Raw genomic sequence first — 26,092 nt, 5'->3', positions numbered from 1 at the left:
TGTGGGTTTCTTCATAACGAGCTATAACTCTCTCTAAATTCTCTAAACATGCCTCAAAACTAGCTCCATAGACAGAGAAATCATCCATAAAAACCTCCACAATGTGTTCTGTCATCTCACTAAAAATACTCATCATACACCTTTGGAAGGTGGCAAGGGCATTGCATAGTCCAAAAGGCATACGTCTATAGGCAAATGTCCCAAATGGACATGTGAAAGTGGTCTTTCCTGGTCCTCTAGGGCAATGTCAATCTGGTTATATCCTGAATAACCATCAAGGAAACAATAGAATGCTTGTCCAGCTATTCTTTCAAGGACTTGGTCCAAGAATGGCAATGGAAAATGGTCTTTTCTAGTCATTGCATTGAGTTTTCTATAATCGATGCACACTCTCCATCCGATTTGGATGCGAGTAGGGATCAATTCATTCTTTTCATTTCTCACCACTGTTACTCCAGACCTTTTTGGGACCACTTGAGTGAGGTTGACCCACTTTGAATCCGAGATGGGGTATATAATACTCGCATCCAGCAACTTTAACACTTCTTTCCTAACCACCTCTTTCATGTTAGGATTGAGTCTCCTCTGCATTTGCCTGACAGGTTTAGTATCCTCCTCTAGAAATATCCTATGAGTGCAAGTCAAAGGACTAATTCCATGCAAGTCTGAGATGGTCCATCCTAAGGCTTTTTTATGAGCTCTCAGAATGTTTATCAGTTGAATTTTCTGTTGGGATGTCAAACTTGAAGAGATGACTACGGGGAGTGTGTTCTCATCACCTAGAAATGCATATTTTAACTCACTTGGCAAATGTTTCATTTCAGGTGTGGGTGAGGTATTATCAGATTGTGACTCCTCATTGTTCAGAGAACCCAATGGTTCTGATTTGGGAATCCATTGAGCCACAGGCATTGCTTCTTGCTCCCTAGTGTTTTCCAATTCTTTTAACTCCCTCTCTTCTTGATCTTCTTCCATAGATTTGTTCAAAAATTCTTTTGCAAAATAGTCCTCAGCTAATGTTTGAACCAAATCTACTTCCTCCACCTCATTCTCAGCTATGTGTTGTTTGAAAACTCTAAAGATATTCATCTCTACAGTCATGTTTCCAAATGATAACTTAAGTATTTCATTCTTACAATTAATTATGGCATTTGAAGTTGCTAGGAATGGTCTACCAAGAATGACTGGAACAGGGGGTTGAGGGCCTTGATGGGGTTGTGTGTCCTAAAACTATAAAATCAACAGGGAAGTAAAATTTGTCCACCTGTACTAATACATCCTCCATTATCCCTCTAGGGACTTTGATTGACCTATCAGCAAGCTGTAGGGTAACTCTTGTTGGCTTGAGTTCTCCTAAGCCCAGTTGCTGATATACACTATAAGGAAGCAAGTTGACACTTGCTCCTAGATCTAAGAGTGCTTGGTCCACCCTCTGGCTTCCAATTATGCAAGAAATGGTTGGACAACCTGGGTCTTTGTATTTGGGAGGAGTTTTGAATTGGAGAATGGCACTGACTTGTTCAGTCAGGAAAGCTTTTTCATGCACATTTGTTCTTCTTTTGACAGTACACAGATCTTTCAAGAATTTTGCATATGAAGGTGTTTGTTTGATTGCATCCAACAGCGGGATGTTGATTCTCACTTGTTTAAACACTTCATATATATCTGCATTTTGTTGCTCTTTTTTCAGATGATTCAACCTTTGTGGAAATGTTGGTTTAGGTCTGTATTGAATTTCTTTCCCATTTTCTTTTTGTTTTTCATTTTTCTCCACGGTGGATTCATGATCTTTTGGTTCTTCTTCTTCAGCGACAGGTTGGTTTATCCTAGGGTCAGTTGGTTTTTCAATTACTCTTCCACTTCTTAGGGTAGTCACTGCTTACACTTGTTCATGAGTGTTGGTTTCACTATTTGAGGTTTCTACCTGGTTGGTTTGTCTAATTGGGTTAGGATTGGTTTGGGATGGAAACCTTCCGGGTTCTCTTACACTCAATGTTTGTGTTAGTTTGGTCAACTGGCTCCTAATGTCTTCTACAGCTCTATTTGTTTGGTCTTGATTTTTGACAAGTTGAGCAACCTGATTGTTGATGACTGTTTGACTTTGGAAGAACTGGTGCAAGGTATCTTCCAAAGATCTCCTATGAGGAGGTTGGTAAGTATTGGATGTCGAATCTTGATTTTGTTGGAATGAGTGTTGTTGTGGAGGGAAATGAGGTTGAGAATGATTTCCAGAATCATTTCTCCAAGAAAAATTGAGGTGATTTCTATTATTGGGATGGTATGAATTGTAGTTCTGATTATTTCCATAATAGGCTCCACTCTGATTTTGATTTTGTCTCCCCTCAAAGTTGTGTGAATGATTGTTATTAGTATGCCCATACAATACCTCCTTGAAAGCTGGTAGGGTAGGACATTCTTCAGTTGAATGGTCTGTTGCATCACACACAACATACTTTACTTTCACTTGATTAACGGATTGCACCTTTTTGGGTTCCATGTTTTCAACTTTCTTTGTTAAAGCAGTTAGTCTTGTATTTAAATCGTCACTTTCACTCAGTTGGTATCTCCCTCTAGGTTGTGGATTTTCTCTTGAATCAAGAATAGATGTTGGACCAACTTCCCAGTTTCTTGTATTCTCTGTCACTGTGTCAAAGAAGTGAAAAGCTTCTTCTGGAGTCTTCTCATAGAATTCTCCATTGCACATTGTAGAGACTAACATTTTCAATTGGGAAGTGAGTGAATCATAAAAGAAACTGACCACTCTCCATTGCTCAAAAGCATGGTGAGGACAAGTGTGAAGAAGGTCTTTAAACCTTTGCCACGCTTGAGCAAAATTTTCATTTGGTTTACAAGCAAAATTCATGATTTGTCTTTGAAGAGTAGCAGTTCTGTTGGCAAGGAAGTATTTTTTTAAGAAAGTTGTTTGCATTTCTCTCCAAGTTCCTATAGATCTAAGTGGGAGAGTGCCTAACCAAATTTTTGCCTTATCTTTCAGTGATAATGGAAAGAGTTTTAATCTTATGACATCCTCATTTGTTGTATGGTCCATGCAAGTGCTACATACTTCCTCAAATTCTTTCATATGAGTATATGGATTTTCAGAATCCATGCCATGAAAAGTTGGTAACAATTGGATTGTGCCAGGTTTGAAGTTAAACATATGATGGTTGATGGGAAGAATTAGATCCCTTAGGGAGTATGGACCATACATCCTCATTTGTTGTATGGTCCATGCAAGTGCTACATACTTCCTCAAATTCTTTCATATGAGTTTGGTTAGGCACTCTCCCACTTAGATCTATAGGAACTTGGAGAGAAATGCAAACAACTTTCTTAAAAAAATACTTCCTTGCCAACAGAACTGCTACTCTTCAAAGACAAATCATGAATTTTGCTTGTAAACCAAATGAAAATTTTGCTCAAGCGTGGAAAAGGTTTAAAGACCTTCTTCACACTTGTCCTCACCATGCTTTTGAGCAATGGAGAGTGGTCAGTTTCTTTTATGATTCACTCACTTCCCAATTGAAAATGTTAGTCTCTACAATGTGCAATGGAGAATTCTATGAGAAGACTCCAGAAGAAGCTTTTTACTTCTTTGACACAGTGACAGAGAATACAAGAAACTGGGAAGTTGGTCCAACATCTATTCTTGATTCAAGAGAAAATCCACAACCTAGAGGGAGATACCAACTGAGTGAGAGTGACGATTTAAATACAAGACTAATTGCTTTAACAAAGAAAGTTGAAAACATGGAACCCAAAAAGGTGCAATCTGTTAATCAAGTGAAAGTAAAGTGTGTTGTGTGTGATGCAATAGACCATTCAACTGAAGAATGTCCTACCCTACCTGCTTTCAAGGAGGTATTGTATGGGCAGACTAATAACAATCATTCACACAACTTTGAGGGGAGACAAAATCAAAATCAGAGTGGAGCCTATTATGGAAATAATCAGAACTACAATTCATACCATCCCAATAATAGAAATCACCTCAATTTTTCTTGGAGAAATGATTCTGGAAATCATTCTCAACCTCATTTCCCTCCACAACAACACTCATTCAAACAAAATCAAGGTTCGACATCCAATACTTACCAACCTCCTCATAGGAGATCTTTGGAAGATACCTTGCACCAGTTCTTCCAAAGTCAAACAGTCATCAACAATCAGGTTGCTCAACTTGTCAAAAATCAAGACCAAACAAATAGAGCTGTAGAAGACATTAGGAGCCAGTTGACCAAACTAACACAAACATTGAGTGTAAGAGAACCCGGAAGGTTTCCATCCCAAACCAATCCTAACCCAATTAGACAAACCAACCAAGTAGAAACCTCAAATAGTGAAACCAACATTCATGAACAAGTGCAAGCAGTGACTACCCTAAGAAGTGGAAGAGTAATTGAAAAACCAACTGACCCTAGGATAAACCAACCTGTCGCTGAAGAAGAAGAACCAAAAGATCATGAATCCACCGTGGAGAAAAATGAAAAACAAAAAGAAAATGGGAAAGAAATTCAATACAGACCTAAACCAACATTTCCACAAAGGTTGAATCATCTGAAAAAAGAGCAACAAAATGCAGATATATATGAAGTGTTTAAACAAGTGAGAATCAACATCCCGCTGTTGGATGCAATCAAACAAACACCTTCATATGCAAAATTCTTGAAAGATCTGTGTACTGTCAAAAGAAGAACAAATGTGCATGAAAAAGCTTTCCTGACTGAACAAGTCAGTGCCATTCTCCAATTCAAAACTCCTCCCAAATACAAAGACCCAGGCTGTCCAACCATTTCTTGCATAATTGGAAGCCAGAGGGTGGACCAAGCACTCTTAGATCTAGGAGCAAGTGTCAACTTGCTTCCTTATAGTGTATATCAGCAACTGGGCTTAGGAGAACTCAAGCCAACAAGAGTTACCCTACAGCTTGCTGATAGGTCAATCAAAGTCCCTAGAGGGATAATGGAGGATGTATTAGTACAGGTGGACAAATTTTACTTCCCTATTGATTTTATAGTCTTGGACACAACCCCATCAAGGCCCTCAACCCCCTGTTCCAGTCATTCTTGGTAGACCATTCCTAGCAACTTCAAATGCCATAATTAATTGTAGGAATGAAATACTTAAGTTATCATTTGGAAATATGACTATAGAGATGAATATCTTTAGAGTTTTCAAACAACACATAGCTGAGAATGAGGTGGAGGAAGTAGATTTGGTTCAAACATTAGCTGAGGACTATTTTGCAAAAGAATTTTTGAACAAATCTATGGAAGAAGATCAAGAAGAGAGGGAGTTAAAAGAATTGGAGAACACTAGGGAGCAAGAAACAATGCCTGTGGCTCAATGGATTCCCAAATCAGAACCATTGGGTTCTCTGAACAATGAGGAGTCACAATCTGATAATACCTCACCCACACTTGAAATGAAACCTTTGCCAAGTGAGTTAAAATATGCATTTCTAGGTGATGAGAACACACTCCCCGTAGTCATCTCTTGAAGTTTGACATCTCAACAGGAAATTCAACTGATAAACATTCTGAGAGCTCAGAAAAAAGCCTTAGGATGGACCATCTCAGACTTGCATGGAATTAGTCCTTTGACTTGCACTCATAGGATATTTCTAGAGGAGGATGCTAAACCTGTCAGGCAAATGCAGAGGAGACTCAATCCTAACATGAAAGAGGTGGTTAGGAAAGAAGTGCTAAAGTTGCTGGATGCGAGTATTATATACCCCATCTCGGATTCAAAGTGGGTCAGCCCCACTCAAGTGGTCCCAAAAAGGTCTGGAGTAACAGTGGTGAGAAATGAAAAGAATGAATTGATCCCTACTCGCATCCAAACCGGATGGAGAGTGTGCATCGATTACAGAAAACTCAATGCAATGACTAGAAAAGACCATTTTCCATTGCCACTCTTGGACCAAGTCCTTGAAAGAATAGCTGGACAAGCATTCTATTGTTTCCTTGATGGTTATTCAGGATATAACCAGATTGACATTGCCCTAGAGGACCAGGACAAGACCACTTTCACATGTCTATTTGGGACATTTGCCTATAGACGTATGCCTTTTGGACTATGCAATGCCCCTGCCACCTTTCAAAGGTGTATGATGAGTATTTTTAGTGAGATAACAGAACACATTGTGGAGGTTTTTATGGATGATTTCTCTGTCTATGGAGTTAGTTTTGAGGCATGTTTAGAGAATTTAGAGAGAGTTCTAGCTCGTTGTGAAGAAACCCACCTTGTGCTTAACTGGGAAAAATGTCATTTCATGGTCAAACAAGGTATAGTCCTAGGGCATATTGTCTCTGCTAAAGGAATAGAGGTGGACAAAGCCAAAGTAGAAGCCATCCAAAAATTACTGGTCCCTAAGAGTGTTAAGGACATCAGGTCTTTCCTGGGGCATGCTGGGTTCTATAGGAGATTCATAGCATCTTTAGCAGCATAGCCCGGCCTCTGTGTAATTTGCTCTCCCAGAATGTCCCATTTGAGTGGACATCATCTTGTCAAACCTCTTTTGAGAGGTTAAGAAATGCTCTCATCTCAGCCCCCATTATTCAACCACCAGATTGGTCATTGCCCTTTGAACTCATGTGTGATGCAAGTGATTATGCTGTAGGAGCAGTCCTAGGGCAAAGAAAAGATAAAAAAACCTTATGTCATCTACTATGCCAGTAAAACCCTCAATGAAGCCCAAAAAAATTACACAACAACTGAGAAGGAACTATTGACAATAGTTTTTGCATTAGAAAAGTTCAGATCATATCTGGTGGGGTCATTGGTCATTGTTTTCACTGACCATGCAGCTTTGAAATACTTGCTCACCAAACAAGATGCCAAACCGCGTCTTATTAGGTGGATTTTGTTACCCCAAGAATTTAACATAGAAATCAAAGATAAAAAGGGAGTAGAAAATGTGGTGGCAGAACATTTGTCTAGACTTCCGTGCCAAGATCTTAATCTAGACAAGGAACCAATCAGGGACACCTTTCCAGATGAACAGTTCTTCCTTATCAATGATACCTCAACCTCTGTTACACCATGGTATGCAGATCTGGCCAACTATCTAGCCACCGATCTAATTCCAAACCATTGGACCAAGCTAGATAAACAAAAATTCTTTAGGAAGGTTATGACTTATTTTTGGGATGACCCTTACTTGTATAAGTATTGTGCTGACCAAATTTTAAGAAGGTGCATCCCTGAGCATGAGCAACAAAGTGTCATGAATTTCTGTCATACTCTTGCATGTGGAGGCCATTTTTCTATCAAGAAAACAGTTGCAAAAATTTTTTAAAGTGGATTTTATTGGCCGACACTATTCAAGGATGTGTACAAGTTCTGTTCAAGTTGCGATCGATGTCAAAGGTTAGGAAGTCTGTCGAGGAGAAACATGATGCCATTACATCCGATCCAAGTGTTAGAAGTTTTTTACTATTGGGGTATGGATTTTATGGGCCCATTTGTCAATTCATTTGGTCATGAATACATCTTACTTGCTATCGCCTATGTGTCCAAATGGGTCGAAGCAATCCCTGCTAGAACAAATAACCATAGGACTGTGGTGAAATTTTTGAAAGAAAACATATTCAGTCGATTTGGGATGCCACGAGCAATCATCAGTGATGGGGGTTCCCATTTTTGTAATAAAGTTGTGGCAGGATTAATGAGGAAATATGGTGTACTGCATAAGGTTGCAACACCATACCATCCCCAAACCAATGGTCAAGCCGAGTTAGCTAATAGGGAGATTAAGCACATATTGAAAAAGACTGTTACTGCTAATCGTAAGGATTGGTCCTTATGACTAGTAGACGCTCTTTGGGCGTACAGGACAGCTTACAAAACAATTTTAGGAATGTCTCCCTATAGGCTAGTATACGGTAAATCTTGTCATCTGCTAGTAGAAATTGAGCATAAAGTATATTGGGCAGTTCAAAAGATCAACAAGAGTTTAACTGAAGCAGGCATCTCTAGGAAGCTCCAATTGAATGAACTCGAAGAAATTCGGAATGAGGCATTTGAGAATGTACGATTGGCCAAGGTTCGCATGAAAGAGTTACATGATCGGCACATTATTCGAAAAAGCTTTTAGGTAGGGCAATAGGTACTCTTGTATGATTCTCGATTGCATCTATTCCCAGGAAAATTGAAGTCTCGATGGGTTGGCCCCTTTGTAATCAAGTCCATCTCAGGATATGGGGCATTTGAGATAGAAAATCCGGAGTCAGGACAACTTCTTACAGTCAATGGTCATAGGTTGAAACCATACCAGGGTAGTATTGAGAAGAATGAAGGAGTTGTGAATTTGGATGATGTACCATCATCTGATGAGTAATGGCAGTTTCATGTCGTCTGAGAATCTGACGTTAAAAGACCACATTTCCATTTAGGTTAAATGGATGTTTCTAGATTTTGTTTTTTTTAAAATATACAAAAACAAAAACAAAGTATATAAAAAAAAAAAAAATTGTTTCTTTTCTGCATTACTTAAATAGTGCTCCTCTGTGTGCAGTCTAAATAAAACTTTTGCATACGAGTTCATGTATTGAAGACCGCCAGGTATGCCTATCTTTTATCCTTTTTATTGCCGACTGAGGACAATGCACAATTTAAGTTGGGGGGTAAGGTGTACTTAAGAATTAATTTATTGGTATTTGAAATTGATCCATTGTGCAAATAATTTTGGTTGACGTGATAATATTGTCTTGTGTGGTATATATGATTTTATCGGGCCCCTAAAGAAAAAAAAAATTTTAAAAAATAAATAATAAAATTAAAAATATAAAAAAACAATAAAAATATATATAAAAAAAATAAAAAATTAATTGAGAGAAACAGAATTGACGCTGGTGGTAGCCATTCTTTTCGGACAGTGCAATCACATTGCCCTATAAAGAAAGAGGCACACTGCCAAATGTTGAAAAATGAGACGCTAAACGACACCAAGCCTGACAGTGCAATTATGGCATGCGTCGAGCCGAGTGTCGAATAGTGATGCCCATTGCTCTATAAGAGACTCCAAATCTGTATGAGGTAAGCCACCCTTCTTGAGCTTAATCTTCTCTCCTTTGTGTTATTCTCCGATCAGGTACTCTCATCCCTTTTGTAAAGTTTCTAGTTCTTTACTTTCTTCTTATTAGAGTTTTCTTTAAAAAAAAAAAAAATGGATCTTCAGCTTTCAAAAATTCGCAAATACTATCTATCTCTTCCGCAGAATGATTTAAAAAAAATTTATGCTACTAGGTGTGAAAGACTTCGGCTTTTAATGCGTAATAACATCCCTGAAGATATTCGTTGGCTGATCGAAACAAAAGTTCGATTAGCTGGCGAAACTTCACCTAGTTTTAAGCATTTCTCGGGCTTAGGGAAGAGTAGTTTTGCGAAGAAACGAAGAGCTAAAAGAGTGAATGGTTGTCACAAGTGTGCTCGTTGGACCTGTAACACTCGATGCAAATCTGTGGGGTTTACGTCCGTCAATCGAGAAGATAAAATTAGTTTCATAAAGGATAGACTGAGTAAGGAGTCATTGGATGATATTCGATTGACTCCTGAGACGCATCCATGTAGAATAGTGCAAAGAGAACTTCTTGCTTTATGGAGCCAATTCATAAGTGACCGCCAACGCTATAGTCTTAGGAATCTGACTAAAAACGACCATGTTTGCCAATCTATAAGAAAATTGGATGGGAAGCTTATCCTTGCTTCATAGAAAGTGTTTAAGCCGTTTCTGGACGTAAAACCAGAGGAAGATGTGAGCCACAATCACAACTACTTGTACATACGCATGATTTCTGTTTGTATTTATTTCTTGTTGAATTGTTGTATAGCTACTTTTGATCGCCAAACCTTTTTCCAGGGTAGACAAAAGGAACAAACATGGAAGGCTAGTTAGTTTGTCAAATCAAAACGATATGTGTACTTTGTGGCTCTCAACTTGGGAGTGATATTTGTTACGCACTTGCAGCAAGCGAACTAGGCCAAAAATTAGGAGAGAAAAAGATTAATTTGGTATATGGAGGGGGAAGTCGTGGATTGAATGGTTATGTTTCACAAGCTGCACTTTTTGGAAAATCATATGTGGTAGGTGTAATGCCAATCCCTTTGGCTGAACCACGTATTTCTGGGATTACACGCGGTCAACTTATAGAAACGACTTCTATGTCTGAGCGCATGGCTAGTAAGATTTATCAGTCAGACGCTTTCATCGCTTACCAGGAGGTTTTGGTACACTTGAAGAAATCTTCTGTATAATCTCTTGGGCCAAGAGCAATCTGCATACCAAACCCATTGGACTTTTAAATGTTAACCATTTTTTTGATGGGTTGCTCTCTTTTATTGATCAGGCTATGGACCAAAAGTTCATTTCTCCTTCAGCAAGAAAGATTCTTATTTCTGCATCTACCATCGAGGAGTTGCTAGAGAAATTACATACTTATGTTCCACAGCACGATCCTTATGAGTCTCGGATAGATTGGTCTAAGGCAATCAAAAACAAGCGGCAAAAAGGTTCGATTAATTTAGAATTATCCCTGTAAGGCAAGTCTATGATAAGATGGCTGAGTAAGGAGTACTTTTTGTACTCTTGAGACTCATCTCCTATGACTTGTACAAAATTTCTTTTCTTGTGTTAAAAAAAAAAAAAAAAACTGTGGAATGTTGTTAGGCGAGTCTATGATAAGATGGCTGAGTAAGGAGTACTTTGTACTCTTGATACGCATTTTGTTTATCTTATAACTTGCATGAAATTTTTATTTTGGTGTGAAAATATAAAAATATATATATATGGTATGCTCATTTGTTTGTTTGAGTTTTAGCAGTTCACAGTAAATCCATGGACTTATAGAGTTACAGGTATTCCTAACAACCCTATTTTATTGCTGCAATTTAAGTTGGGGGGAGTAAGGTATATTTATGAATTATCTAGTCTATGTTTAACTGTGAATTTGCAATTGCATACTTGTAGTTTTGTGTGAATTAAAAATTAAAAAAAAAAATGTGTGTGCTTTAAATAATGCTATCCCTGAAGCGTTGGAATTATACACTGATAGCCAGTTGAATTTGCAATATGAATCATGAATGTATTAATTTCTTATTTGAAAACGTATATGTATGGAATTAGAATAGATGATTTGCATGCATCGAGTGTTCAATAATTAGAAATTGGTTTATCGGTCATAAAGTCAAAGGCAATGGTAATTAGCTGATTAGCACACTGCATGATCCCTCAACAGAAGTAGAGACTATTACCCGAATGAGTGTTTAAGCCTAATAATCGTTACTTCTGAGTGAAATAACACTTACTCTAAATATGCTTTATTGTTTATCTCATATTTTCAATAGCTTCAAAACATCAATTTGCTTTGAATGTCTAGTATGATAGCGGATGAATTTGGCTGGTTTCAAAACTCTAAATTAGTTGACTGAGTAACATTATTTTGTAGTAGTATGGTAGGGGATCAATTTCTTTCAATTTGAGTCTATTAACCTTTTTCTTTCTTTACATTAACCTCCTTTGCTAGCCCATTTGAGCTGTTCTTAGCACACTTTCTTTCATTACCTTCGTCTAAACCTGTAACCATATGGAGTTTGTCCAACCTGGTGTGTTTCTAGGAATCAGTCTATATCAGTATTTTCATATAAAAAAAAAAAAGAGAAGTTCTCTTAGTTATTCAGTATAAGTGTTTCAAAACAAATGCTGAAGAAAACATTATATCCAATTTGAGATTAGTGTAAAAAAAAAAAAAAAAATCCTAACACCCCATTTGCACACTTTACCATTTTCTTTGACAATCCGTATTAACCTCATAGCCCCATTACAACCCAATTTGGTCCCTCTTGATGCTATAAATCATGTGATCTCAGGATTCGAGTTCGGAGCAAGGAATTCTGTTTAAATTCAAAAGTTATTTATCTATGGCATTATTCCAGTCATGAAGCTATGTTAATTTTCCTGTTCTTTCATGAAAATACGTTATTTGTATTTGGGATGACACCGAGTTTGAACTTGTTTTACATTTACTCTTATAACGGTGCACCCCCTTGTGTGTACACCTAAGGAATCGTTTTTATTGGAGGGAAAATCTACAGTAAGGTTTTAAGTCAAAACTTCGAGGGAGTAATCTGTGTATTGATCATCCTGATTGTCATTCCTAAGATTATATGACCTTTAACCATAAATCTAATTTTGAATGTTCGACTTATTTTGAATGTTCTACTCTACGCATTTTGGTTTCGAATTTGAAATTTTTATATTCATGCAAGTATTGCGATTAGACCATGGCTGGTGTATAATCCGATTGCTAAGGGACTAACAATATTCAAGTTGGGGGTGTGATGAGGGGTTAATATTTCCTAAATCTTAATGAATTATATCCCCATTTTGACTTTATAGTTATGCTTAAAATAAATAATTATTCGTATTACATATTATTACAGGATGAAGCAAGGAGTTGACTTCTACAATTAATTAGGGGCATAAATCGAAGACGTTGGATTACCCATTAGTGTTGTTCAAAATCATGGGCCAACTATGGAGTCTAGGAGATGTTTCAAGTGCACTTGGTCCAACTATCAAGTAGAATCCAATATAAAAAAGGCCCAAAACCAAGCAAAGGTCCAAGACCAACTAAAGGCTCAAGACCAATCAAAGGCCTAACAAAGCCCAATTTGTAAAAGACTTTTCTTTATTTTGTATTTTTTTTATAAATGTTTTACCACCTAAAGTCTTTTGTATTTTTATGAGAAGTCCACCACCTAAAGTCTTTTGTATTTTTTGTCTTTTACCTAATTTTCTTCAATTAGTTAGGTGAATGTTTTGTTGAATAATTGTGTGGCTTGTAATGCATCTTGTGGGCTATAAATAGCTCACTTTGGTGCATTTGTGAGGGTGTGGTTATTACTTGAATCAAAGTTTAGTTTTGTTCTTAGAGTTTCCCTTAGAGAATTGATTTTATTCTCTCTCTTGTTTTCTCTTGTAATCTTACTTCCTTTCTTTTTTCTTTTAAATTCTTATGTCATTTATTGTTACTTTATTATCCACCGCCTAAATGGCCAGTTAATTTATGCCTTTAAATTTCTGCAATTTTAATTCTTGTCTTTCAATTATCCACTGCCTAAATGGCCAGTTAGTTTCTGCTATTTCAATTCTTGTTATTTAAATTCTGTTATTTAAATTATGTCATTTAAATTCTTGTTAATTAACTTTTAAATGGAAATGAGTAGCTAAACCTAATCTTGGGTTAAGGCAAAGACAGTGTCCAACGCCAATGATTCCCAAAGAAAGTTGCGCTTAAAATGAGTATCATTAATTTAAATTTCAGTATGAGTGAGTTTTAATTATTGAGAAATCACTAGGTTTGGATTGGAGCATAAGCCTAACTTAGAGTTTTCATGTCACGCATGAGAGTTACTAGAACTGAAAACGCTATCATACCCAAACCCGGATGATTAATTTAGTTGTTTTGTATATTAATTGTAATTAGATTTATGATAGTTGCTTAAATTAGAATCCCGCATATCATGTATGGGGATTGCTTAAACTAGAACTATCATCTCTAATTGCATTTAGTAACAAACCCTCATATCTGAAATTAAATTAATGTTACTAACCTTGTTTACTAAAATTTGGGAATCAATGGGTTGATGCTGAAATTGTCTTAACTCAAGTGCTATCCAATTTAATATCCTCACATTAAGCATTTTTTTTTAATTTCTACCTTGCTTTATTTTCTAATATTTGTTATAAAAAAAATTCATAAAACAAAATCTTGTTACCAATTCATCTAAATGCGTGTGCGTGTGTGTGACATTCTTTTACTTTTGTCATAAATAAATCTCTCAGTGGACGACCTGGACTCATCAGAAAATATAAATTTAAATTTGGACTACAACTGCACTCGTACACTGACGAGTATAAACCTTTCACCTAAATAAAAAAATATATATATAAATTTTTTATTGTGTTTTGTTTTGTGTTTTAATTGCTGGGTGAGAGAGCAGTCAAATTTTGGCGCCGTTGCCGGGGATCGAACCCGGGTCACCAACCCATTGATTCCCAAATTTTAGTAAACAAGGTTAGTAACATTAATTTAATTTCAGATATGAGGGTTTGTTATTAAATGCAATTAGAGATGATAATAGTTCTAGTTTAAGCAATCCCCATACATGATATGTGGGATTCTAATTTAAGCAACTACCATAAATCTAATTACAATTAATATACAAAATAACTAAATTAATCATCCGGGTTTGGGTATGATAGCGTTTCCAGTTCTAGTAACTCTCATGCGTGACATGAAAACTCTAAGTTAGGCTTACACTCCAATCCAAACCTAGTGATTTCCCAATAATTAAAACTCACTCGTACTGAAATTTAAATTAATGATACTCATTTTAAGCGCAACTTTCTTTGGGAATCATTGGCGTTGGACACTGTCCTTGCCTTAACCCAAGATTAGGTTTAGCTACTCATTTCCATTTAAAAGTTAATTAACAAGAATTTAAATGACATAATTTAAATAACAGAATTTAAGTAACAAGAATTGAAATAGCAGAAACTAACCGGCCATTTAGGCGGTAGATAATTGAAAGACAAGAATTAAAATTGCAGAAATTTAAAGGCAGAAATTAATCGGCCATTTAGGCGATGGATAATAAAGTAACAATAAATGACATAAGAATTAAAAGAAGAAAGAAATGAAGTAAGATTACAAGAGAAAATAAGAGAGAGAATAAAATCAATTCTCTAAGGGAAACTCTAAGAACAAAACTAAACTTTGATTCAAGTAATAACCACACCCTCACAAATGCACCAAAGTGAGCTATTTATAGCCCACAAGATGCATTACAAGCCACACAATTATTCAACAAAACATTCACCTAACTAATGGAAGAAAATTAGGTAAAAGACAAAAAATACAAAAGACTTTAGGTGGTAAAACATTTATAAAAAAAATACAAAATAAAGAAAAGTCTTCTACAAATTGGGCTTTGTTGGGCCTTTGATTGGTCTTGGGCCTTTAGTTGGTCTTGGGCCTTTGCTTGGTCTTGGGCCTTTTTTATGTTGGATTCTACTTGATAGTTGGACCAAGTGCACTTGAAACATCCCCTAGACTCCATAGTTGGCCCATGATTTTGAGCAACACTAATGGGTAATCCAACGTCTTCGATTTATGCCCTTAATTAATTGTAGAAGTCAACTTCCTTGCTTCATCCTGTAATAATATGTAATACGAATAATTATTTATTTTAAGCATAATTATAAAGTCAAAATGGGGATATAATTCATTAAGATTTAGGAAATATTAACCCCTCATCAACTACCATCAGCTATTCTTATTTTTTCATTATCAGAACAAGAAATATACGAGTTGAATAGATGCGATAAACCAGTCATATGATCAGATGCTCCTGAATCAATGATCCATGGAACAGATTGAAAAGAGCTAGATAGGGCAAATGAGTTTCTACCTAAATAGGCCAAAGAACAATTGTGTGTACCAGGGGACATATTAGGCTTTAGCAGTCGCAGAAGTTGATCAAGTTGCTCTTTGTTGAATGGTCTTGCATCAGCTTCATGAGTAGTAGGTTGGGATCGCTTCGATCTAGACTTCCAATTGGCTGGCTTGCCATGAAGCACCCAACAGGTCTCCTGAGTATGGCGTGGTTTATTGCAATGATCACACCAAACACGAGGTTTTTCTTCCCCCTTTCGTTGACTCGCAATATGCCGTCCACCAGCATTAGCATCAGTAGTCACGAGCGTCATATTTTCAAATAACCCACTTTCACCACTTTTTTTCTTGCCCAACATAACCAGTCTTCAGCTTTTTTCACGCCGAACTTCAGAGAAGGCTTCACTAAGAGACGGGAGTGGATTTCTACTGACGATCCTCCCTCGGACTTCATCATACTCAACATTGAGTCCAGCGAGAAACTTAAATACCCGATTAGCATCAACCATTTTCTGATAATATTTGTAATCTTTTGTACTTTTCCACTCATATGTATTGAAGAGATCCAAGTCCTGCCAAATGCGCTTTAAAGAATTAAAATATATGATGACAGTATCACTACCTTGTCGAATCTCACCAAGTTTCAAGTTGAGCTCGTAGATTTGTGATTGATTCCCCAAATCGGAATACATGGCAGTGACTTCATCCCATAGTTCTTTTGCTGTAGAGAAGCACATATAGTTCGAACTTATCTCTTCCTTCATGGAGTTAACAAGCCTCATCATCACCATTGAATTCTCGGCATCCCAAATGTCATACAGCGGGTCTTTACTGTCTGGGGCTAATGTGGCGCCAGTCAAATAGCCAATCTTTCCCCGACCTCGAATGTACATACGAACAGATTGCGACCAACGCAGGAAATTGGTACCATTGAGATGAATTGTTGTAATCTGTACCGGATGTGAGTCAGAGGAGTTTCGGGGAACTCGAAACTAGTCTTAAGAAGACTGGGATTGCTGGGTCGGAGTGACTGAAGATGCAGAGTCAGTCATGATAGTTGAACAAACAGATCAGGGCAGCAGAAGCAAGGACCCACTAGCAGCTGGATTTGGATATGTACAGATCTAGACACCCTAGCAGAGACCCACGAATCTGGATACTTGGATCTGGGTACCCAGTTGCCCAATCTGAACAATAGAGGGCCAGTACGAACAGCACGAACGAAGCAGCAAGAACGAAAGATAGGGGCAGCTCTGGTGTGCGATGCAGAGCCAACCTTCGCGACAGCAATAGGTGCGAACGTCCGATGCGTGATGGAGAAGTAGCACAAACGACGGATAGGGGATGCTCTGGAGTGCAATGCAACGCCGACCTTCGCAACCAAGGACAGCGACAGGTGCGACTGATGAAAGCTGACCTTCATGAGAGGCTAGGAGGTCGCGACCGTTCCAGAGGTGGGAACCCATTGGAGAACAACGACGATTGAAGATGCAGCAGCGGTCGGGATGGTCGGATCTCAGAGGCGACGACCGATGTAAGGGCGGCGGCAGCTGGAGGATGGCCAATGAAGGACGGCGGCACTTATTGGATATAGCAGAGGAATAGAAGAAATTATGGTTTCACAGTTGAACAGCTGTGATTTAATCCTAATTCCTGCTCTGATACCATCTAAACAAGATTGAGAAAATATAATTCTCTATTTCTTATAATTATACAATGATTTCCCTTTTCTCTTTATAGAGGAAGATAATAATAAAAAAGAAAAATAACAAAAAAGGAAATAGGAATATACACAGAATCTAAGATATACAAAGAATATTCTATATTCAAAAAATACTTCTATTTCTATAGTCATAGATTCATAGTTGAGTGTGAATGTTACTGACCTGGCATTTTAGCCTTTATTCATTTCCTAGATTTACTTTTTATTTTAGAGTTTAGTTCCTTTTGGGCACAGATTACAGTTGTGCTTAACTGCCTACATGCAAATCAACTTTTTTTTTCTATATTTATATAGATAATGTTTCTGATAAGTTATTTATGACATGCAGCATGGGTTTTTTAAGAAACCCTCAAGCATTTCTCGGGGTTCTTCAAACTGTTTTGGACATCACAAGTCACAGATTCATCCTATTTTCAGCAGGCTTTGAACTTCTAGATGCTGCAATCAAGAAAATTGCTACTGATATGTTACCAGGCTCAGAACAAAGACAGTTAAGTGAGGATGGAATCTCTCTTTTTGGTGGCAGACTTTTTTGCTTTTCTAGGTGAGCACTTATTGATTATCTTTATTCTACTGGGTACTAGGAAGAGACCTTGGAGATGGTTTTCAGATCTTAAGAACACATGAAATGTTTTGACATTTTTGGCAATACCATGAAGTTTCATGAAAACTTAATCAGTTTTAGTACTGTCAGGTGGTGTTTTGTCAGACAACCAGTTTCCCAAGAATCTTAGGCTTTTTGTAATGGACCAAATGCATATGTCGACTTCCGTACCTCCTTGCATGCTTCCTTTGGCTCATGGTGAAATTGAAAAGCAAAACAGGGTACAGGAACAATAACAAAATAGCGTGCATCAGAATGATGATGGAGAATGCTTAGATATTTATGAGGCATATATTGAAAGACCTCCAAGAACAAAAAGAGCCACTTATTGTAAAAGCTTAAGCTTCTAAGAAATGACAAACTGATGTATATTAATATGTCATACGTTGATTTGTTGCGATAGCTACTTTTTTAGGAAAAAAATGTCAAGGGAAGCTAAATTTAAGGAAAATTTATTGCCATTTGGTGTTAGCTGGTCAACTTGTGAGTGCCTGCAAAGAAGCTACAGCTTTATTTTTTGCTGTTGTTATAGCTTTGACATTCCTCTCTCTCTCTCTCTCTCTCTCTCTCTCTCTAATGGCTTCTTCTTTTATTAAGCAAAGGACTAGTGTTTCCATAACTTGTTAGTTTTGAGGTTGGTTGGCTAAGCCCTATTGATTCTTGAACTCTTGGTATTGTTGTTCTGTTGTGATGCCAACTTATACAGAATCACAGCAACTGGGAGGAGTTTTGTTTGCCTACAGTGATGACGTGATTTTCTACCTTCTATCCCAGGGTATCTAGAATGCATGTTTTTCTAATGTTTAAAATGGTATGCAATAAGGATATCTTGCAAATAATTCAGTTGGTTTTGAGATACAACTATGAAGTCATTTATAAAGCAATAAAAATAAAAAGGGCATGACTTGATGTAGGTGCATCTTAAAAATGGGCTGCATCTGATTTTACGAGAATGCTGCTATATCCATGTTACTATATTTTGCATTTTGAGGGTGAGCTTTGGTAGCAATGCGTAAGGTTGCTCCTTCTTAACCATAAGATCACAGGTTCACGTTGTAGAAATGTCTTTGAAAAAAGAGCAAGAGTAAGGCTGTGTATAAAAGAAAGGAGCCTCATGTTGGAGATGCCCTTTTCTTTAACTATATTTTACATTTTGTTTTATGCTGAATTGCTGATAATGCTCCCTATTTGAATATTTGATAAAATGTTTTGTGCTGATGATGAAATATAAGTGTGCTTATTCTAAATGGGGTTCAACTGTGGAAAAAACTCCCATCTATTTTCATCCTCATATATGCAGTTAATAAACTCGATACATTATGTTTGGAACTGTACCCTAGCATCTAAGTTCTTATTTTTATTTGTGATTGCTCTTCCGTTGACTGTTGACTGATATATGTCTTGTGAATTGTGCTCTTGCAATTAGGTCTGTACCATACAAGTGGCTGTTTCAAAGATGTGCTGCTGCAGTTCATCATGGGGGCAGGTGAGAGTTGATTTTCTGTTTTCCTTATTTCTCTATAGAAAAATACACACACTGCCATGGTGGTAATATATGTTTTCATTGCACTCACAGTGGATCTACTGCTGCGGCATTGCATGCAGGAATTCCGCAGGTTCATTTCGTGACTGATGTGCTTGTTTTTTTTGGCTTCATTCCTATATTTGTCTTCCAAAGTTTTTAAGTTCATTTCACAACATACTCAATGCTATTGTTCTCTGTTCTCACTCTCTTGGGAATGTGAATATAGTGTTTTTCTTTTTTTCTTTTTTTTGTGAACTGAGGATTAGGAGGAAAAAAAGAAGCTACAGTGGAAGAAGTGGGAACCGTTTCGGCTTTCTTGACTAGCTACTTGAGATTTAATTGTCAGTAAAACATATGCTTTCATGACCAGCTACTTAGAGATTTAATAAAACATATGCTTTCTGTACGCAGGGGACAAAACTTTCATCCATTTCCATTGGATCAGTTGAACCTTATTGTTTTCTAGAAGACCAAAACATAGTCAAATCATGAAATTCAAGAATATATTGTAATTCTTGAAAAAATGAAAAAGAATATATCTGATCAGTGGAGGATTTTAACACAAAATTAAGATTAATCACATATGTTTTTATAATTTTGATGAGAACAACTATTGAGGACTTCAGAATAGGGTAATACTTCACTACTGTTATCAAATACAACTTCAGACCTTATTTTCTCATGATCTTCACACAGTTATGGAATCATGTAGACTTCTTTGTATAAATTCCAGTTTTCTGGTTTAGATAAGAATATTGGTAATAATATTGAATTTTTTCTGCTCTATATATGTTCTTTGACACGAATGGGTATATATAAACTGAATATGTATAATTACTTGTGATTGAAGCTTTTGTCAATTTAAATATAATTGAATTCATAATTTCCAATCAGTTCACTACAATTTCATTTCTTTACCTCTTTCAAATTGTTCCCTGACAGCTTGTTCAAAAATTTTTCCCAGTTGGAACTATATACCGAAATGAAATTTTGATCCTTGGATGCATGTGTGAAAGAGATGAATGTTGCTGTAATAAACCATGATAAAGACTGCACACGAGATGGTGCAATTATACATTTATATCTATTATTTATTTGATAAATAACAGTCAGTAATCCTATTTGCATGGGTTGTCAACCTATTGTTGTGAACCCTCTTTTGATTTGCACCTGCAAGCAGTAATATGTTTCAATTGATGCAGTGGTAATCTGGACGTATCAGTTTATTTTATGCTGTTAGTTTGACTAAGTTGTGAAAACCAAATGTATGCTATCATCAGAATATAAGTTATATTGAATTGTCTGAGTTCCTTAAGTAGAATTGCTTTTATTCTTCTTCTCTGTCAACTAATCAGATGACGTGCAGGTAGTTTGCCCTTTCATGCTGGATCAATTTTATTGGGCTGAGAGGATGTTTTGGCTTGGAGTTGCTCCAGAACCATTAAAAAAAGACCACCTGCTTCCAGATGAAAATGATGAGATGCGCGTGAGGGAAGGTGCAAACATGGTAGCAGGGGCCATAAATTATGCATTATCTCCTGAAGTGAAAGCCCATGCAACAGAGATTGCTGAAAGGCTTTCTCTTGAGGTAATTGTTTCTAAGAGGTTTATTTGCCAGTATGCAAAGTAGGGAACCAACTTTAACATTGTTACAAAATTTTTGATTTTGATCAAGAATCACTAATTCTGTGGAAATTGACATTTTTATAAAGGATGGAGTGTCGGAAGCTTTAAAAATCCTCAAGGAAGAGATCAATTGTTCTAACTCTACAAAGCACTAACATTTGTCTCTTGGGAGCAAAAACCCATCAGATGTAATTTCTTGTTCCAGGTTTGCAAATATTTGTTCTACTATTTGTCTAATTTCCTTTTCAAATTATGTTTGTTCATGTAGTTTGATAGACATATTGAACAATAATAGTTTTGATTAATAATGATTGTGTCACTTTGTGTGTGTGTTTGTGTTAGATCAAATCGCACGCTTGCTTTTGAGAACTGATACAACAGTAATTTGGAGATTATAGGACATGAATTATGTCAGGTAGGTGATATTTAACTTTGCAATGGAGGCCTCACGATGGCGAGTTATTTATTTATTTATTCTTTTTGGTTAAATAAATTGGGTAAGAAAATGGCCACCAGCGTATTGTTGTGTACCAAGGCACCACTTACACTACGTGTATCGGAACTTTTTGCAAATACTCAAAAAGAGTTATCAATGATATAGGGGACGTTTGACAGAGTTTTCACTTTTCAAAATTTTCATCTTTTATTTTTGTGTTAATTTTTTTGGTTTCATTTAAAAATATGAATACTTGATATTTTAATTTTTTCTTTTCATTTTTGATTTGTGGGTTGACTGTCACAAGATCCAATCTTCTTTGTGGTCTTATTGTCTCACTTATGATATCTTGTGTGTGTGCGTGCGTGTGTGTGTGTGTGTGTGTGTGTGTGTGTGTGAGAGAGAGAGAGAGAGAGAGAGAGAGATCAATTGATATTAGCTGTGGAGTTGTTAGCATTTCCTTTGAGATGGGGTAAAATCGTAAAATGCTTGAGTTGCAACTTTTGAGAATTAAGATGTGAAAATGGTCGAGTTGCACTTTCTGTATGGCACAGCGGTGTTTGGCTGGGAGACAAATAAGTCTTCTGATAACAAGTGAGAAATTTGCAACCCTGATAGTGGTGGTAGGAGTTATCACAAACCATGTGGTCCTGGGTTTACCTACCGAACTTGTAAAAATTACTAAAAAAATAAATAGAAAGACTTTAGTTATTATCTGGGAACAAAACTTCAAAGTGTAAATGAGATAAAGCTTCTGTTGCTGTTGGAAACAAACCTAACAAGTTCCAGTAAAATAGTGAAAATAACCCAAAAGTCCAAATTGCCGACGAAATGGGCAGGTGATTGATGGTGTGTCGTCGGTTTCACTTTAATGATCTCTGTTAATGCTTTAAACCATAACCTTGTCTTTTGCCCTTGAATTTCTCGTTTGGAAGGGTCAATTCTGATCCATCCTTTCCCTAGAGGAACAAGCATTCATTTATGGCTCATTAAATTTGCAATAGCTGGGACCCCACCAACCACTCACCACGCCTGTGTCCAAACATCCGACCCAGAAAACCTCTATAAATGGCATTGACATGCATTTTCAACCTCTATAAGCAGTGTCTAGTTTTCATTCTTTTGCCCGTGACTGCCGTTGAGAGTGATAGGATGTCTCAGGGAAGAGGTAGTGCAATGGGTGCTGCAGCCGCTGTGCTGGGGCTGTTGTTTTTTATGCTTAGCTGTGAGGTGGCTCAGGCAGCCACCTACAACGTTGGTGGTGCCGGGGGCTGGACCTTTAACGTGGTTGGCTGGCCCAAGGGCAAGCGCTTTAAGGCTGGTGACACACTTGGTATGGCCTCTCAGTGTTTTTCAAAGGGTCATGTTAGAGTCGTTTTTATATATAACCTTATTCTTACTCGAACGTGTAACTGTACTCTGGCTACAAATGTTATGATCTCTCTCCTAACCAGTGCCAAACTCTTAAATAATTTTAAGTCTTCTCTACCTCTTATGTAATTTTTGGTTGCAGTGTTCAACTATAACCCACAGGCCCACAATGTGGTAGTTGTGAACAACGCTGGTTACAACAGCTGCAATGCCCCGCCTGGATCTAAGGTATACTCCTCCGGCAAGGATCAAATCAAGCTTAGGAAGGGACAGAACTTCTTCATCTGCAGTTTTCCTGGCCATTGTCAGTCTGCAATGAAGATTGCTGTGGTTGCAGCCTAACACTTTGCAGCATTCATGTCAATCAAGCTTCATGGCCCTAAAGAGGAACATGTATCAGTATCGTATAATAAGGACCTAGATGTAAGTTGGTTTGAATAAAAGCTATACAACCCTTTGTATGAAAAACCCGAGTTATCAGGACAGTGTACTACCACTGTCTTCTAACTCGATGCCGGTTAGCACACTGGGTCAAGGCCTTCATTGCAGCTTGGTCTTTGAATGGGGTCTGTTAGTGTCCTTAACCACATAATCGATAGCTTTCCGCAGCTTCTCTCCCAGTTGGTTTGATTGATTATGTTTACTAGTGGTAATGGATTGTGGGGCCTTTGCTCGGCTGTGATATTGTTTTTTAAGGAATTCTCAAGGGTCTGGTGGTTTAAATGTCACTTTTTCTATATTAAAGGGCAATCTTTCTTCACTCGTGATGCAATAGTTTGGGGAAAATAGATGACAGGACATTCAATTGTACTGTCGGAAGGTCCATACCCTATTCAAGTCTGGGGAGATGGAGAGATGGGCTGTTAGATATTTGTTTTATGAAAATATTATTTTGATACTTAATTATGATATTTAAATGTTAATATATTGTATATTTATATTAATATAACATGAAATATAATATATTAATATGAGTATTATAAAAATATTTTACTTAAATATTTTACCAGAGAGGATATTGTTGTTTTTAGAGTGGATTTATATTTCTCGATTAAAATGTCATTTTGTGTATTATAAAGTTATCCGTTAAGATATATTTAATATATTTTATTTTTATTTTAAAATATTTTTATTAATTAATAATTAATACATTATACACAAAGGTGTATCAATAGTATTATTTTAAAAATACAAATATTTCGTGTAGTTTAAAATTGATGTGATGTAAAAAATAAGGGAAAGGATATAATATTTATAATATAATAAAAAAAATAAAGTAGAGCAGATGTTGTTGCGTGGACGCCTTCTAACGTGGTGATGTTCACGTGGATGTTAAACTAACTTTTAGGGGCAAAAGCATATTTATGTTTTTAAAATTTTGTTTTTTTTTTTACGAAATTTTAAAGTTTTTATGATTTCACTATATCTTTAAATTTAGGCAAAAAATATGCTTATGTCCATAAATTTTTTGTGGTTTTAAATATGTTCTTAAATTATGCAAAATTATTCATTTAAAGACTTGACCAGTAAGTAATATATACATGTGTTAACGTGGCAGTTTTTTTGTGATGTCTTCTCAAATTTTTTTTTCTAACGTCTCCTCAACTCTTTCTCTCTCTTATTGCGTCTTCTCTCTTTTCGGTGTCTCTTATGTTTCATTTAGTTGGGCTATGTAGTCAATGATCACTTTGCCGTTTGGGGGGATCAAAGATAAGGCCAATTTGAGGGTAGTATTCTTTGCAAGAGATGCAAGAGACGTCGGAAAGAGATGATACATAGCCGAATAGAGAGAAAGTTGAGGAGATGTCGAAGAAAGAGATAGAGATGAAAAGATGTTGAAGAAAGAAGGGGGGGAGAGTTAAGAAGATGCTTGAGAAAAAAACGAATTGAGGAGATGTTGAAAAATTGGCACATCGACCTATGTATCTATTAATTGCTAACTAGATGTTTAAATAAGTGATTTTGCACAATTCAGGGGACATATTTAAAATCGTGAAAATTTTAGGGTTTAAAAAAAAAAACCCACAAAAGTTTAAAGGCATAGATATAATTTTGACTAAGTTTACAGGTACATTTAGAACTAAGAAAAGTTTAAAATTTTACAAAAAAAAAAAAAAGCTATAATTCAGGCACATAAACATGCTTTTGGCCAAGAATATCTTTTAATTTTATAAATATAGAAAAATCGATCTTTTATACAAGGATAATAGTTAAGAAATAATAAATATATATTTTTAAATAAATTATATTTATTATATTTTACTTTTAATCTCTAACTAATTTTATTAATTAATAATAAATGTATGGTATTTTAAATTACATAACTAATTAATAAAATTATCTAAAATTAAAAATAAAATATAGTAAATATATTTAAAAAATATATATTTATTATTACTGAACCACTATAATTTTTTAAAAAAATGAGGAATTTGAGAGAACCAAAATGATAAGCTAAAGGGTGTGAGAGAGATAAAAGGTGAATAAATGAATCTCTTCAATCATAAAATTTAAGCTGTATTCTTTTTGATTTTTAATTTTTGAATTTTTTATTTTAGTAGTTTGTTTTCAATAAACATAAAATGCATTTTATTTGTTATTTTGAAAAATTATTTCTCAAAACAGAAAACTAAAAAATGCGTTCTGTTTGAAATTTTGAAAATAATTTTTTAATGACATTTTATCTAATAAATTTGATTATTCAATAAATTAGAACTATTTAATATTAATATATTATTAAAAAATATATACATTTTAGAGTTAGTAAATTTTGTAAGTTACAAGAATAAAATATAAATAAATAAATAAATTGTCCTCTTTTTTTCGTGTTTTGGCTAAAAATAGTTAAAATAATTTTTTGTTATTTTGAGTTTTATTTATAAATTTTTTTCTTATTTTTAAAAATACGTTTTTGAAAATAATAAAGTAAACACATTTTTACTATTTTAAAAAATTAAAAACTAAAAATAACTTAAAAATAGTAATGAAAATGAGCCCTTAATATTTATTTATATAATAGTTTAGATATATATAGATGTCAGTGGATCAAAGGAGAGTGAAACACTCTTCCCCTGTATTTTATATGGGTAATGTTAATTATTGTTTTTAAGAGTAATAGTTAAAGGGTAAAAAGTGTATATTAAATAATGTATATTTATTATATCTTATTTTTCACATTTACCTAATATGATTTGTTGATAATAAATATATCAAACTCTGAAACATTTAATGAACTAATTAAATTATTTAGATGCTAAAAATAAGGTATACTGAATACAATTTATGTAAAAATAAAATATATTTATTATTCTTTTAACCATTGTCTCAAGAGCAAATTAATGAGCAATGG

General features: G+C 35.7%; 2 protein-coding genes across 8 annotated transcripts in view; both read left to right on the top strand.

Annotated features, from left to right (window-relative positions):
- Positions 1-23,033, top strand: part of LOC127801675 (sterol 3-beta-glucosyltransferase UGT80B1) — a 42,852-nt gene extending 19,819 nt beyond the window's left edge. For 4 of the 7 annotated variants that reach the window (XM_052337002.1, XM_052337004.1, XM_052336998.1 and 1 more), the window contains exons 11-17: positions 17,510-17,725; positions 19,212-19,271; positions 19,362-19,401; positions 20,677-20,898; positions 21,023-21,141; positions 21,279-21,351; positions 22,886-22,961. In XM_052337002.1, coding sequence (XP_052192962.1) covers positions 17,510-17,725; positions 19,212-19,271; positions 19,362-19,401; positions 20,677-20,898; positions 21,023-21,091 — 607 coding nt within the window. In that variant the 3' untranslated portion in view covers positions 21,092-21,141; positions 21,279-21,351; positions 22,886-22,961. Of the gene's footprint in view, positions 1-17,509; positions 17,726-19,211; positions 19,272-19,361; positions 19,402-20,676; positions 20,899-21,022; positions 21,142-21,278; positions 21,352-22,885 lie in introns of all 7 variants that reach the window. The other 3 variants (XM_052337001.1, XM_052336999.1, XM_052337000.1) reach the window with 3 other exon arrangements.
- On the top strand, positions 22,092-23,425 carry LOC127801676 (basic blue protein-like). The gene is made up of 2 exons (XM_052337006.1): positions 22,092-22,705; positions 22,886-23,425. Exons 1-2 carry the CDS (start codon positions 22,441-22,443, stop codon positions 23,083-23,085), a joined length of 465 nt encoding a protein of 154 aa, XP_052192966.1. The 5' UTR covers positions 22,092-22,440; the 3' UTR covers positions 23,086-23,425.
- The last annotated feature ends 2,667 nt before the right edge of the window (positions 23,426-26,092 follow it).

Source organism: Diospyros lotus, chromosome 5, assembly GCF_014633365.1.
Source record: "Diospyros lotus cultivar Yz01 chromosome 5, ASM1463336v1, whole genome shotgun sequence".
NCBI classification, from domain to species: Eukaryota; Viridiplantae; Streptophyta; class Magnoliopsida; order Ericales; family Ebenaceae; genus Diospyros; species Diospyros lotus.
The sequence above is the reverse complement of the archived record's forward strand: the minus strand, read 5'-3'. Positions and strand labels throughout refer to the sequence as shown.